Source organism: Sus scrofa, chromosome 12, assembly GCF_054392235.1.
Source record: "Sus scrofa isolate SSC_HxYL_T2T_F1_AM1 chromosome 12, Sscrofa_HxYL_maternal_Yorkshire_Landrace_v2.0, whole genome shotgun sequence".
Lineage (NCBI taxonomy): Eukaryota > Metazoa > Chordata > Mammalia > Artiodactyla > Suidae > Sus > Sus scrofa.
Genome location: NC_139394.1, coordinates 65,659,924 through 65,673,658, shown reverse-complemented (window position 1 = coordinate 65,673,658; position 13,735 = coordinate 65,659,924). Strand labels below are relative to the sequence as shown.

Genomic DNA, 13,735 nt, shown 5'->3' with positions numbered 1-13,735 from the left:
GTCGCCAAACCCCTGGGCGTCGCGATCGGCAACCCGGGGGCCTGCGCGGAGGAGGCGCCCGGCAGCGCGCGGGTCGCCCGGGGTCGGAGGCGCGGGCCGGGCCTCGCTTACCGGGCGGCGCGGGCGGCGGCCGGTGACTAAGTGCCGCCCCGCCCACCCCGCCGCCGCCACCTGCGGTCACGTGCGGCCGGGGGCGGAGCCGGAAGCTGATTCACCCCCACCCCCGACGGACACAGACCTGGGGCGAGTGTGCGTCTGACTCCTCTGCTGCCACCAGCCCCAGGTGGCCGAATTCTGAACCGCTCAGACACCAAATTCCAAGAGATCCTGGAACACTGCAGTCCAGAGAGGGACAGTGTTCTCCCTGAGGACACGCAACAAGTCAACAGCCTTGGCCCCCCACCCCCACCCCCCGGCCTCTTGATGACCCTGGTCCAACCCTGTTTGTGTCCAGTTTCCCAGGTAGGATGCAAAGTCTGCACAGATGCTCTGCTGTCCAGTTGTGGAAGTGCAGTTGGGGCGCTGGGCTGGGAGCCCCCAAGGCGGGGTAAGGCAGCTCTTCCGCAGCCTCAGCAGCCCTCACAGAGCCTGCTGTGGACAGAGCCGGTTCTTGTTCTAGGTCTCAGCCCCGCTCCCTGCTGAGAGGGCCCCCACCAGCACCCATCCTGCGTGATGAGCAGCGCCCCGTCTGAGTCTTGGGGGTGGGGAGCAGGTGGCTGTGGGCTGAGGCCAGGCCCAGCTCTCGGCCCCGCGTCCTTGGGGCTTGGGACCCTGGTCATGGGGGTGTGTGGGGACCACATCTGAAAGCACGCTCCCAGGGCAGGGACAGCAAAGCCCATTAAACCTGGTCCAACAACAGCCCCCCCCCCCTCCCCGTCACAGGCTGCAGCCAGTCAGTCAGGCACCCGGCCCACCCCTTCCCGCCCAGCCCTGGATGGGGCTGCTCTGTGCCTGGCTGGGATTGGGGCCCTGGGGACACTGCTCTGTGCTGCTGAGGCCCCCCCTCGCCCCGCCCCCAGGACCCTTACTACCGCCTGCCTGTCTGTCTCTCCTGGGTAAAGCACCATCAGATGCAGAGCTGTCCCTCTGCAGCCGCACCTCCGTCCTTAACCACGGCAACCACCCCCCTGTTCTCTGGTGACTGGTCCAGGTGGGGGTGTATGGGCAGCTTTCTCTGACGGACTGGTACTCCGTGGTGTGCTAGTCTCTAGCATCTTTAGCGTCCACGTGTAAGTATTTATCTCTCTCTGTCTGACTTACTTCACTCGGGGTAACAGCCTCAAGTTCCATCCGCGTTGTTGCAAATGGAAGGATGTCTTTCCTTCTCTTGGCTGCGTAATACATTCTTATACGTCTAAATGTCGCATCTTCATTGATCCGTTCATCCTACGTGTCGAAGGCCTTAGATTGCTTCCGTATCTTGGCTGCCGTGAGCACAGGAGCGCAGATGTCCCTGCGAGGTGGCGATTTCATTTCCCTGAACTGTATAAACTAGATGGGGTTGCTTGATCCCGTGTAGTTTTTTTATGACTTGCCTAAGGAACCTCCGTGCTGTTTCTCTAGTGGCTGCACCAGTTTGCAGCCCAACCATCCGAGCACCAGGGCTCCCTTTTCTGCACATCGTGGCTGCCTCTTCTTATCGCTTCCCTCTCTGCTGATGGCCGTTCTGATGGGCACGCGGCGATAACTTACTGCAGTTTCCCCGATGGTTGGCGATGCTGAACAGGTGCTTTCCATGTACTCGTCGGCCGTTTGTGTGCCTCCTTTGGAAAAATGTTTGTTCAGTTCCTCTGCTTATCTTTTTTTTTTTTTTTTTTTTTTTTTTGTCTTTTGTGTTTTTAGGACCGCACCTGCAGCATATGGAAGTTCCCAGGCTAGGGGTCGAATCAGAGCTGCAGCTGCTGGCCTCCACCACAGCCACAGCATCATCGCAGGAGCCGAGCCTCATCTTCAACCTACACCATAGCTCAAGGCCACGCCAGATCCTTAACCCACTGAGCGAAGCCAGGGATCGAACCCGCCTCCTCATGGTTGCTAGTCAGGTTCCTTAACCACTGGGCCACAATGGGAACTCCTCTCTGCCTATCTTTAAATCACATTTCCGTGTTCTGTTTGTAGGTTTTTGTCTTCGTTATTGAGTTGAATGAGATCTTTACATATTTTGGATATCAACTCCCTGTCAGATATACAGTTTGTAAATATCTTCTCTCATTCTGTAGGTTGCCTTTTCATTTTGTTGATTGTTTTATGTGGAGGAGCCTTTTAGTTTAATGTAGTCCCACTTGTTTGGGGGTTTTTTTCAGGGAGGATTGGTTTTCGCCTTTTTTTTTTTTTTTTTTTTTGCTTTTGCTTTTTGTGTCAAATCCAAACAAATCATTGCCAAGGCCAATGTCAAGGAGTTCCCACCTAAGTTTTCTTCTAGGGTTGCTGGTCTTTAAGCCTTTTTTTTTTTTTTTCTTTTCCTTTAAGCCATTTCGAGTTGATTTGTGTGTGTGGTGTGAGAAATGGGTCCGGTTTGTTCTTTTGCACGTGGCCGCCGAGTTTTACTACCACCATTTATTTCAGACACCGTCCTTTCGGAGTTCCCGTCGTGGCGCAGTGGTTAACGAATCCGATTAGGAACCATGAGGTTGCGGGTTCGGTCCCTGCCCTTGCTCAGTGGGTTAACGATCTGGCGTTGCCGTGAGCTGTGGTGTAGGTTGCAGACACGGCTTGGATCCCGCGTTGCTGTGGCTCTGGTGTAGGCCGGTGGCTACAGCTCCGATTCGACCCCTAGCCTGGGAACCCTCAAGAAAAGGCAAAAAGGGAGTTCCTGTCGTGGCGCAGTGGTTCACGAATCCGACTAGGGACCATGAGGTTGCAGATTCGATCCCTGGCCTTGCTCAGTGGGTTAAGGATCCGGTGTTGCCGTGAGCTGTGGTGTGGGTCGCAGATGCAGCTCGGATCCGGCATTGCTGTGGCTGTGGTGTAGGCTGGCAGCTACAGCTGTGATTAGACCCCTAGCCTGGGAACCTCCGTATACCGCAGGAGCAGCCCAGAAAAGGCTAAAAGACAAAAAAAAAAAAAAAAAAAAAAGAAAAGAAAAGGCAAAAAGACAACAACAATAACAAAAAAAAAAAAAAAAAAAAGAGAGAGAGAGAGAGAGAGAGAGAGAGAGAGAGACCGTCCTTTCCTCATCGTGTGTTCTTCTCTCCTTTGTCGTAAATCACTTGCTAATCTGTGCACAGGCTTGCTGCTGGGCTCTCTTTGCTTTTCCTTTGACCTGTGTGTCTGTTTTTGTGCCCGTATCACCCTATTTTGATCACTGTAGCTCTGTGATTTGGCTTAAAGTCAGGAAATGTGATGCTTCCAGCTTTGTTTTTCTTTCTTAACATTCCTTTGGTGACTCAGGATTTTTTTTTATGGTTCCAGGCAGGTGGTTTAGGGTGGTTTTTTTCTATTTCTGTGGAAAATATCATTGGACTTTTGTTAGAGATTACAGGGACTCTGTAGATCACTTTGGGGAAGATGGACATTTTACCAATATTAATTCTTCCACTCCAGGAGCATGGGTTATCTTTCTGTTTTTCATGTGTCTTCTTGAATTTCTTTCGCTGGTGTCTTACAGTTTTCAGCGTACAGACCTTTCACTTCCTTGGTTAAATTTACTCCTAGGTGTTTTATTCTTTTTTATGCTATTGCAAATGGCCTTGTTTTCTTAATTTCTCTCTCATTGCTAGTGTAGAGAAACGCAACAGATCTTGTGTATGCAACTTGTTTCCTGAAAGTTTACTGAATTTGTTTCTGCAGCTTTTCTTTTCATCCTCTTCACAGGTGTTTTATACAGAGCAAACGCTTCAGTTCTGATGCGCTCTGATTTGTCAGTCTTTAAGTTTATGGATTATGCTTTTTTTGGTCGGGGGGGGCCCGCACCTGCAGCATATGGAAATTCCCAGTCAGTCAACAAACACAGGAGAGGGAGTCGAATTGTAGCTGTAGCTCCCGGCCTACACCACATGCACAGCAACGCAGGATCTGAGCCGCATCTGTGACCTACACCACAGCTCACGGCGATGCCAGATCTTTAAGCCACTGAGCGAGGCCAAGGATCAAACCTGCGTCCCCATGGATGCTCGTCAGATTTTTTAACCACTGAGCCACGACGGGAACTCCTGGATTATGCTTTTGATGTCAAGTCTAAAACCATTCGCCTTGCCCTAGGTCCCAAAGATATCCTCCCAGTTTTGCTCCTAAAAGTTGGATAGTTTTACTTTTAAATCTGTGATCTGTTTTGAGTTCATTTTGGGGTGAGGTGTGAGTTTGGGTTGAAGTTGGGTTGTTGGCCTAAGGATGCCCCCTGAAAGGACAGAGCCTCCTACAGAGAATTATTAACCAGGATGACACAGTAAGGGGTTGAGAGAACTGGACTCAAACCCGGGTCTCTGTGCTCTTCCCCTGCTCCCTCCTGTGGCATCAGCATCTGGACTGGCTCCCAGGAATGTGCCAGGCCAGCCTGGGGAGTGGGGAGCACCTCGAGGACCCCTCAGGGTGGTGTGTCCAGTGACCATCTTGGAAGAGGGTCATTCAGTCAGTCAACAAACACAGCAGAGTTTGCTACACATTAGCCTGTGCTGAGCACTGCAGGGGTCCAGGCTCCTCCATGGGCCCCATGGTCATAGGCTATGGAGAGGCAGGAAGGACACAATTCACAGAGTTATTGGTGCCTTGGAGGGTGTGGCCCCAAAGCCTGGAGCTCCCCGACACCCACAGTGAGTTGGAGGGATGGGAAGGATATTCCAGCAGGAAGGAGTCGTGGTCACAGGGGCCCAGAGCTGGGGGCGAGGGTGACCAATGGGCAGAAGACTGTAGAGGCAGTTAGAGCCCCATGACTCTTCCTGCAGAGGCTCTGAACGGGGGAGCCTGGCAGACTGGTGGTTCTAGAAATTCCTTCAGATGCTCGCGGAGAAGGTGGGCTAGAGAGGCAAGGTGGTGCAGTTCCCCAGTCCCCAAGCCCAACGGCGGGACTTGGCGTTGGCCGCGGGGAGGGAGGACGTGGGGGACAGGGAGAGAGCCGACCTCCGGCTTCTGGTGTGGACCCTGGCTGGGTGGGTTTGCTGGTGTCAAGGTGGAGCCCAGTGGGGGGCTCCGAGCCTGCAGATTCAGGTACTCTGCCAGGCCAGAAGCCCTTTGCTCAGTCCCTGGCCCTCCCTGGCTTAGGGCTGCTCATGCCTAAGTTGGCACATACAGGGGACTTTATTTAGGTGGTGACATTTCTGCCCCGTCACAAAGGAGAGGTTGTCTGTTCTTGCTGTTCAGCACACACTTAGGCAGGCAAGCCAGCGGTGCCCAGAGGCAGTGCCCTGTCCTGGGAGGCTGGAACGGGCTGAAATAGGCTGAATAAACTCAGCCAGGATCTCCTGACTCGGGCTTTTTGGGCCATTATGTGGCTGTGACTCCTCACCTGTCCCTCCCCAGAGGGCTGGGTCGTCTAAGCACCAGAGCCAGCCAGTCCAACCCCAGAAGCTGTCAGGAGGGGCCAGTCACTTGCCCTCTGAATGCTGGACCCCAGTGGCCCCAGAGTCCCAGGGGACCTCAGGCTCTATCCTGAGTCTGACTCTGTGTCCCAGGCAAGTTATACCCTTTCTGGTCCTGAGTTCTCATCTGCACAACCGGTGGGCTAGAGGTGGAAGGGTAGGGCAGCTGGATCAAACAGTGCCTGAACTCCTCCATAACCCTTTCTGGGATCCTTTCTCCCAGTTCCTCCTCTCCTTCTGTGCCTTTCTCCTTTCTCCCAACCATTCACTCGTTTCCTCACTCATTCACTCACAGAGGTTCACAGAACCTCTCCTCTAGGCCCAGCCCTGAGCTGGGCGATACCTGGGAGAGCCAGTATCCCAGAGATCCGAAGCCAGTGCCCGCCCTTGGAAGCTCCCACATGCAAACACATGACTGTGATTCAACCCTAGGCCCTTGGGAGGAAGCTGGTCTGCCGTGGGAGGCGGGGGGTGGGCAGGGGGCGGGTGGCGGTTGCGGAAGCCTTGGAGGACTAGCCCCTGGCCAGGGCCACAACGCTGGAGGTAAACAGCATAGGGACAGAGCACCAGGAGGAGGAGACACTTCTGCAAGGGCATGGAGGTGGCAGCGTGCTGGGCGTGTGTGAGAACACACAGGCGGGTCAGGGTGGCTGGCACGGGCAGCTGGGTGGCAGAACCTGGGACCAGTTGTCAAGGGCCTCTAATGTCCCAGGAAGGCTTTTTTTCCAGGACGCTGCAGGCTCTGGGGTCGGGGAGGGAGGGGTTCCTGAGAAGCAAGTGGTTTGAGCAAAGCTGCCACCTTGGGAGGATGGGGGCAGGGAGGAGCTGGTGCCCAGGTTCCTGGGAGGAGTGCGCCGGCGATGGGGGCAGATGCCACTGGCTGGGGCGCCAGGGATGCACTGAGCGGGAGGGACCTGGGGCTCAGGAGAGGCTGCCCTAGCAGAGGGATGTGGGCCAAGGCCCGGGCTGGCAGGGAGGGGCGTTGCTGCTCCAGCCGCGCCGGGCCGGAGGAGGGCATCTGAGACCCTCCACGGTGGGTTGGGCATCTCAGGAGGGACACTGACCTAGGAGGGCCCGGTCCACGCAGAGAACGTGAGTCACAGGTGCCTGCCGCATGGACAGGGCCCCACACGGGCCCCTGTGGCCGAGCGGCTGCATTCCTGCCCCCTGTTCTCCTCTCTGAGTGCTGGGCGGGCCACTCCTGTTTCTGAACTTTTCCCATCACGGCCATCTCTCGTGTGCTTGCTCTGCGCATTCCTCCGCGGGCCCTGCAGAACATCCAGAGGGTCAGGGGGTCAAAGGTGTCCAAAGAGCATTTCCCGGAGGAAGAAGAGCACAGGGGGTGGACTCTGTACCCTCGCCCAGAGCTGGGCGCCGGGGGCCTCCTGCCACGACCCGGGCAGCGCTCCAGTGGCTGGCGCGGAGGCCGGGCTTTGGGATCCAGTCCGGGGCTGGGCTGAGGCTCAGGACAGCCATCCCTTCCTCCTCCGCTCAGCGGGCGAGGCTGGGTGATGCTCCAGCCCCTGGGCAGCGTCCGTAGCCAAACCACGACCCGTCTTTAGTCCTTAGCGCCCCAGTGGGCCAGGGGAGGCCAGGGACCAGAACTTGTGATGGGGGTGGGGGGAGGGAGCTGCTGGGGAGGGGGCGTTATTCCAGATGGAGGGATGACTTCTGAGCCGCCCACGGGGAGGGCAGTGCTGGCAGGTGCGGCCAGCTCCTCCCCTTGGCCCAGAAATGGTGGGACAAGCATGGAACGTCGGGTTATTCTTTTCGCGTAGATGATGTGGGCTGCGTGGTGCCATCCGAGTGCCTGCGGGCCTGTGGGGCCGAGATTGGCTGCTCCAACATCGCCTACCCCAAGCTGGTCATGGAGCTGATGCCCACAGGTGAGGCTTTGGCGGGTCTGGGGAGGGACCCTGGGGACCACGGAGCCACTCTGGATCCGGGGTGATGCCGGGCGACGTCCAGCTGGGAAGTTCTGCTCAGAGGGGAAGAGAGGAGGGTGACATTGGCAGAAGGTGCACACGGCACCCACCGCGCACCGAGAACCCTGGCGCTCTTAGCATCCTGTCCGCTTGGAGGTGGGGAGGCTGAGAGCCAGGGCGACCTGGCCGGGCTCATGTGGCAGGTGAGCTGCAAAGCTGGGGTCTGAGTGTGGGTGGTCGGCGTCCAGGGCTCGTCCTCCTAACCTGGGCTGCCCCGCCCTCGAGAAAGGCCGCCGCTCTCCTTTTCGAGGCCTCCTGGGCACCAGGCCGTCTCCAGACTGCTCCTCGTCTAAGGCTATGAGGCAGCGTTTTCAGCTGTGCTTTACACGTGGGCACACTGGGGCACAGACAGTAGAAAGTGACTTGTCCAAGGCTTGTAGCTTGTGGCTAAGACACAAACGCCAGCCTATCTGGCCCCAAGCCCACTGGTGACTTTGCCAGGCTCCTGGGGGCTCCAGCCCACCACGAGCCTGCAGCTTCCCATCCCTGAGACCATGCGGGCCACCTGCGAGAATGTGGGGCTGGTTTTGGCCCTCTCCACGTTCCCTGCCAATCTGATGTGGGGTGGTGAGTTCCCTGTCACAGGAGGTATGCAAGCCAGGGGTTCGGTCCCACCTAAACCGAAAGAGGAGATGACTTTCCGAGGCCCTCTGCAGCCCCGTTTCACCTCCGGATTCCCAGCGTCCCCCATGGGCGCTCCCCGGCCCTGCCCTGCTCCCTCCTCCCTCCCAGCGCAGACCTGGGCTCTGCCACTCTCACTGGCTGAGATATTTGGGGCAGGTCCCTTCCCTGCCTGCAGCTTCAGTGTCCTCGTTTATAAATCGGGGATAATGACGCTTAGCCACCCTCAGCAGCGTTGTTGCTGGGATTAAACCCAGCAGCGCAGGAAAACGGCCCCACACAAGGCTTGGCCACACCGCGGGCTTCCCACCTGCCGGCCTCGCCTGCCCCTTCTGTTCTGGGGGCTGCCTGAGCCCCCAGCGCTGACCCCATGACCCCTCTCCAGGCCTTGAGCTCCCTGCCTGAGAAGTGGGAGGAGCATCCGCCTCCCTGAGCCGGAGAAGGAGGGTGGAGAAGGGTGTGGAGGAAACGGATTTAACTCACCTTCCTCTGTCAGCCTAAGGGAACAGAGAGGGCCAGGCGATGCTTGGAAGTCACACAGCAGGTCAGAGGCGGAACCAGGGCTGGGCAAGCAATGGCAGCTATAAGGCTGAGGCCTTGGGGAGGTGGCTTTTCCTAGGCTCGGAGCTGGGGGCATGTGGAGAAGTTGGGGGAGGCTGGAGGCAGCCGGGCATCTGCGGAGGTGGCGGAGGTGCTTTGACACCTGAAGAAAAAGCACCCGAAGCCTTGGAGACAGACTCAGACGGAAGCCCAGAGAGGGGAGGCTACCAGCCTGAAGCCACACAGCACGAGGCCTCTGCACCCTTAGCACCTCTCAAGCCCACAACCCCTAGAAGGCTTCGCACAGCAGGGCCTCGCCCACAGCGAGTGGGCCCCTCACTCGTTTTCCAGCCAATGACCAGATGGATTTTTCTCTCCTGACTGGGCGACCACGCCTCCTCTTCCACGGAGCCGACCAGACAGGGGACCCCCGAGCCTGCCAGGGCGGCCGCACGCAGGCAGTAGCAGGAAACCCCAGGCCCTGGGCCCTGCCCAGGGTGGGGCCTCCAGACTGAGGGTCCCGGCCAGGCCTTGCTCTGCCCCCCCCCCAAGGTCCTGTTTCTGGACTGCTGTGCGTCCTGGGCAGCTCTCTGCCCCTCTCTGAGCCTCCGCCTCAAGTGAAGTCTGGGTGGGAGAGTGTTTGGTCAGCTGGAAGCTCCTGGTGGCCCGCAGCCCGCAGGGGCAGGCCGCAGAGGCAGGAGTCCCACAGTTGTCCCCAGCCTCCGTGTTGGGGTCTCCGCCCCTCCCCCGACACCTCCTCCCTCCAGGTCTGTGCACAGGGATTTGCGAGCGGCCAAGGCCGACGGAGGGGCTCAGCCAGAGGGCCCTGGGCAGGAGGGCTGGCGGGGGCCGGGAGCCCAGGCAGGGTCACAGCGGCCCCGCGTTGTCGCCCCAGGTCTGCGGGGGCTGATGGTCGCCGTGATGATGGCCGCGCTCATGTCCTCGCTGACGTCCATCTTTAACAGCAGCAGCACCCTCTTCACCATGGACGTCTGGAGGCGGCTGCGGCCCCGCGCCGGCGAGCGGGAGCTGCTGCTGGTGGGACGGTACGGGCAGGGGAGGGGCAGGGACAAGGGCCTCCCCGGCCACAGAACCAGCCTAAGAGGCCCCACCAGACTGGGCTTTGAGGGATGCATAGGAGTTTGCCGATTGGAGAAAGGACGATGCTGGGAGAGAGAGGAAAGAAGCGGCTGGAACACCCTGTCCACTGCACCTTCTCCATGGCTCTCCTGCCCCCCACTTCACAGCCACAGCCCCCATCTCGAGAGCACCTCTTGTCCCTGAGGGAGTCTCGGCAGGGTGGCGGGGTGGCGGGTGGGGTCCCCTTCCCTAACCATCAGGAGATCTTCTTTCCCACATCTGAGCCCCACCCCCACCCTGATGGCTCCCAGCTGCCCCAGGGAGGGCCGGGGCCTGGGCTCTGGCGCGGCCACAACCAGGCCATAGTTGTCCCTCTGGCCCGGTGCCCCTGGCCCCGCAGAGCATCTGCACATTTCCTCCCAGCCCTGCTTGTCCCCTCCTCAGTCACCTCCGTGACTCACCCGATCTTTCCAGACTCTGCTCTCTCTGCTCAAGTGGCCCTCCTCCAGGCAGCCCTCCCTGATAGCCCTGACTAAGGAACGAGCCCCCTCCCCTGGACGCCTCCCACAGGAGCTGCAGCCTGACTGCTCCCACAGCGTCTGTGGGTCCAACCAGCGCCCCGATGTCCCTCCCCATGGGGGCAGGGGCGGCCGGTCTGGCCTGCCCTCCAGCCCCGTGCTCGGCCGAGTGCCTTGGGGTGTGACCTGGGCGATGGGCGAAGAGGAGTCGTGCCCCCTCAGGGGTGCCAGTCGCCCCGCATTGCCCCCGCTCTGCCAGCCTCTGCTGCTGGGCTTGGCCAACCACACCCCCTCCTCAGGGCGGGGGCTCCCGGGGCTCCAGGCAGTCGTCCCAGTGACGCAGAAGAGCAGCCTGTGTCAGGACACGCCGGCAGCAGGTGTGAGCTCGCAGCAGGCTCGCCGCCTCCTCGGGAACAGGGAGCCTCTCCCGCGGCTCACAGCGGCCCCCGTGTCAGCACCCGGACCGCCCGTCCCAGCCAGGGGGTGCCCACCGCATCTGACCCACTCCCTCTGAGCCCCTCCACCCCTCGCTTCCCAGGAGCTGGGACCCCGACATCTCCCTGCCCCAGGGTGTGCCTTGGCCCCCCGCCTGGACCTGCAGCCCTCCGTGCCCCCTGCTGGTCCGCGTGCCCAGCCTCCTGCTCTACCTGAAGCCTGAGTCCAGAGCTGGTCTCCTTCCCACCCCGTCCACCCAGGGGAGCCTGCCCTGGGCCCTGCCAGCCTGCCAGGGGCACATGCTGTGTGATGCCGGGCAGGCTGCTCACCCTCTCTGGGCCGCAGTTATCTCGGCTGCCAGGTTGGTGGGGTGGAGGGGGCTCAGTGCTGGGTGCTGGGCCATCTTGAAGAAGCAGGACGCCCCCAACACCTCCGGTCTCCTCCTGCCTACAGCAGCACCATTCAAGCTGCGTTTCCAGCCCCGTAGGCTCCAATCTCTGGAGCCTCAATCCAAGGAGGGACAGAGTTGGGGGTCGAGGGCACCAGAAGCCTACGGAAGATGCTGGGAACCCCACTGGTCTCCTCGGGCTGGGGGACATGGCACTCTCATGCCTGGAGCCCCTATCTTTGCCAGCCCCCAGCCTCCCTCCCTGGTACCCCCGCCCGCCCCTCTGTCTACCTCCCCTTATTCAGTCCACTGGTGCCAGACCTCCCTGGTGTCCTGCATCCAACTGGACAATTTAAGGGGTCCAGAAAGAGCTCAGAGCCCCCCGACCCTTGAGGACCCACCCCCCGCAACTGCGGCTGCAGCCCAGGGACAATAGAAGGGGCCAGGCGCCCTGATGGCCGAGTGGAGGGATGGGGGGTCAGGAGGACTTCCCGGAGGAGGAGGGCCTCGAGCTGGGCCTTGGAGATGAAAGGGTTTTGCTGGGGGAAGAGTTGAGAAGGACATTCCAAGTGGAGGGATCGGCCTTGGATTTAAGGTCCCTCTGGTAGCCCGGTGGTGGCCGAGTCACAGGAGCAACCGAGAGGCCAGGAGCAAGGCCAGGGCCCCGCCCCCACCCTTCCAGAGATGCTGAGTCTGGGGTTGGACGCGGGGCCTGTGCGAGGAGGGCAGGCGGAGCTGCCTTTGAAGAGGGCCGCGCCTGGCCGCCCGCCAGGCCAGGCGGAGGGTTAATTAGCCTGAGTCGAGGGGGCGCCTCCTTCCTCCACCCTCTCCCTCGGGCCTGGAAGGAGAGGCGGCAGGCGGCCGGGCAGGCGGGCGGAGGACCCATCCCAGCTGCGCACGTGGCCTCTGTTACTCCTGCTGCCCACTCTGGGGTTCCAGGGGGTCTCACCCATCACCCACCGCAGGGACGGGAGCGCCCAGCAGACCCAAGACACAGGCGGGAGGCAGTCAGCCAGAGAGGGGCAGGTGGACACCTTAGCCGGGTCCCACATGCTTACAGGCTGCAGGGCCCCCTCCTCCTGGCAGCCCTCCTAGACTGAGGCTTCCCCTGGGCTCCCTCAGCACAGTCCTAGTGGGGTGACAGGCTCATCTGTTTTCTTGGCTCCACTCTGGGTAGTGGGCAGGGGCCAGGCCCCCGCATCCCAGCGCCCTTGCTGCTGAGGGGCCCACGCCCAGCAGGAGGCAGGCAGGAGCTGGAAGGAGGACCCCATGCAGGGGAGGGGGGGAGAGGGGGGAGGGGCTCCACCCGAACCCAGAGTCCCAGGGACCAAGGTCTCCCTGCAGGGGCTGCAAGTCCACAGCCAAGAGCTACACGGGGTGGGAGAGGTACCCGCCAGAGGCCTCAGCTCCTTCGAAGGCCCGCCTGCCCCAGAGGAACCACCTGGCAGCCAGTCTGGCCTGAGTGTAGGGCTGGGGTCGTGTTCCTCGAGCACCGCTGTGTGCCAGGGCGCCACTAAATGGATGGGCCGGCCCGTGCCTCCAGCCAGGCGTGGGGGACAGGCAGGGGGCGCCTAGAAGCCGGAGACCCTGGGACCCCCGGGATGAGAGGGGCCAGGCAGGCCGAGGCGGGGGCGGCCCCCTTAGGCGGCCAGGAGCCTTGGGAGGGTCTGGAGCGGGCAGGACTGGCCAGCCCCTGGAGCAGCGGGAGGAGGGCTGGAGCTGGGGCGGCAGGGGACAGGTGGAGCGCCAGCCTTAGTGACCAGGAGGGGTCTCGAGGGGGGCCTGCCCACTGCCGCCCGCAGGCTGGTCATCGTCGTGCTCATTGGCGTGAGCGTGGCCTGGATCCCCGTCCTGCAAGGCTCCAACAGCGGGCAGCTCTTCATCTACATGCAGTCGGTGACCAGCTCGCTGGCCCCCCCGGTGACCGCGGTCTTTGTCCTGGGCATCTTCTGGCGGCGGGCCAACGAGCAGGTGGGCGGGGGTGGGGAGAGCTGGGGCAGGTCCAGCCCGGGGGCGGGGGCGGGGGGCACGCTGGGGTCACTTCCCCGCCACCTGGGCCGTCCGCTCTTGGCCCCCCGCTGCCCTGCCTCCTCCTCCCCAGGGGGCCTTCTGGGGCCTGATGGTGGGGCTGGCGGTGGGCGCCTGGAGGCTGGTCCTGGAGTTCCTGCACCCCGCCCCGCCCTGCGGCCACCCCGACGTGCGGCCGGCCCTGCTCCGCACGGTCCACTACCTGCACTTCGCCGTGGCGCTCTTCGTCCTCAGCGGGGCCGTGGTGGCGGCCGTGAGCCTGCTGACGCCGCCCCCCGCGGGCGTCCAGGTGAGCCTGCCCCGACCCCTGACCACTGAGGGGTGGCTCTGGGCCCCTTCTGACCCCTGACCCGCTCTGCCTCTGGCTCCTGACCCGTAACCCCGTCCGGCCCCTTTCGAACTCGGCTGCCCTCTTCCCCTCCCTGACTCTGTCCTGTCGGGGCCCATCCCCGTCCCGCAACCCCTGACCCCCCCCATTCCCTGCAGATCGAGAACCTCACGTGGTGGACCCTGGCTCGGGACCGGCCCTCGGGGGCCAAAACAGGTGTGTGTGCCCTGGGTGCCCCCCTCACTCCCACCCCACGGCGGGGCTGGAGGCCAGGGCGCCCGGTATGATCCGGCGACCCT

General features: G+C 61.4%; 1 protein-coding gene across 1 annotated transcript in view; it reads left to right on the top strand.

The window, feature by feature from the left end:
• Positions 1 to 13,735, top strand: part of SLC5A10 (solute carrier family 5 member 10) — a 49,730-nt gene that overhangs the window by 35,660 nt on the left and 335 nt on the right. Inside the window, 5 exon segments of the mRNA NM_001012297.1 lie at positions 7,292 to 7,399; positions 9,555 to 9,705; positions 12,883 to 13,051; positions 13,182 to 13,397; positions 13,595 to 13,652. Of these exon segments, the coding sequence (NP_001012297.1) occupies positions 7,292 to 7,399; positions 9,555 to 9,705; positions 12,883 to 13,051; positions 13,182 to 13,397; positions 13,595 to 13,652 (702 nt within the window).